The 1111-nt window shown below is 42.6% G+C and overlaps 1 protein-coding gene across 1 annotated transcript in view; it reads right to left on the bottom strand.

Annotated features, from left to right (window-relative positions):
* LOC106810265 (rho-associated protein kinase 1-like) overlaps positions 1 to 1111 on the bottom strand; it is a 9190-nt gene that overhangs the window by 6679 nt on the left and 1400 nt on the right. Inside the window, exon 2 of the mRNA XM_014813558.1 lies at positions 185 to 262. Coding sequence (XP_014669044.1) covers positions 185 to 262 — 78 coding nt within the window. The remainder of the gene's footprint in view (positions 1 to 184; positions 263 to 1111) is intronic.

The following is a 1111-nucleotide window of genomic DNA, read 5'->3' on the forward strand; positions in this document are numbered from 1 at the left end:
GATCGAATCGAGAGGCTAATATCGAGATACGGATCGAATCGAGAGGCTTGTGTATCGTTACAGCCCTAGTGAGATCCTAGGTCCTCGCACCAGCCGACACAACGCGTCGGAGCACGACTAACATGTCGCGTTGCTACGGCTGCAAACCGCGACGCCTCGCTCCCAGCCGACTAGCGGCACCCACCTGTACGATCCACTCGCTGTTAGCGTAGGCCATTATGTCTCTCTCCTCCCAGAAGAAAGCAGAGTCTGATCTCTTGATCTACAAAGGAGAGTGGACGTGAGTAACTCGATCGATGATTGATGACGATGATAAGCTCGTTAATCTGCATTCGTCATCCACGGATGCTGCAAGATGACATTTTATAACGAACGTGGAACGATAATTGATAGATAAATAGCAGAATGATATGCAATCTAATCGTAAACGTAATCATTACGAAAATCACTAAAATCGACGTCGGACGACAACGGTCGCGCCGTCCGACGCGTTTCCTCGGACGGGGACGCAATTCTGAAATTCCGAATACGCGGGTCTCCTGCGACGTCAAACAAAAACGCGCGAGGCAGGAGGCAGATGTATGAACCGAGAGCTCTGAAAAAACAAACTGGCTCGTTTACATCGCGAGACGACGTGGAAACCCCAGCTGCCAGCGGCAGTGTGTCGGATGAGACACAACAGTGCTCCTTACGTGAGTGAACGAAAGTCACGTATTATCAAGAACGAATAATACGTATTATTATAATATAATTATTATTAATTATATTATTATATAATAATAAGGTATTATTAGCTCTTGGTATTATGTAACGGGCATCGGTGTTTAATATCTCCACGCAATGTTCTAGCGGAATTTCATTTTCTTTGTGTTTCTCTATTCTTTCAGTTTTAATTTCGCTAAGTATTATTAATGAATCTGCATTAATCTGGATTTAATGATGACGAATGATATCAAAAACACATTGTTTGCTAGGGATAATATGCAGTATAACATTTTAAAAGCATTTATTTCGAAATCATTGCTCAAAAACGCAAAATATGAAAACTATAGCGAAGCAAGGTCTTACCAGTAAATTCTGGCTTTAACATCAGATGCACCTTTATACGACA

This window comes from Priapulus caudatus, unplaced genomic scaffold (assembly GCF_000485595.1).
Source record: "Priapulus caudatus unplaced genomic scaffold, Priapulus_caudatus-5.0.1 Scaffold425, whole genome shotgun sequence".
Taxonomy (NCBI): Eukaryota; Metazoa; Priapulida; class Priapulimorpha; order Priapulimorphida; family Priapulidae; genus Priapulus; species Priapulus caudatus.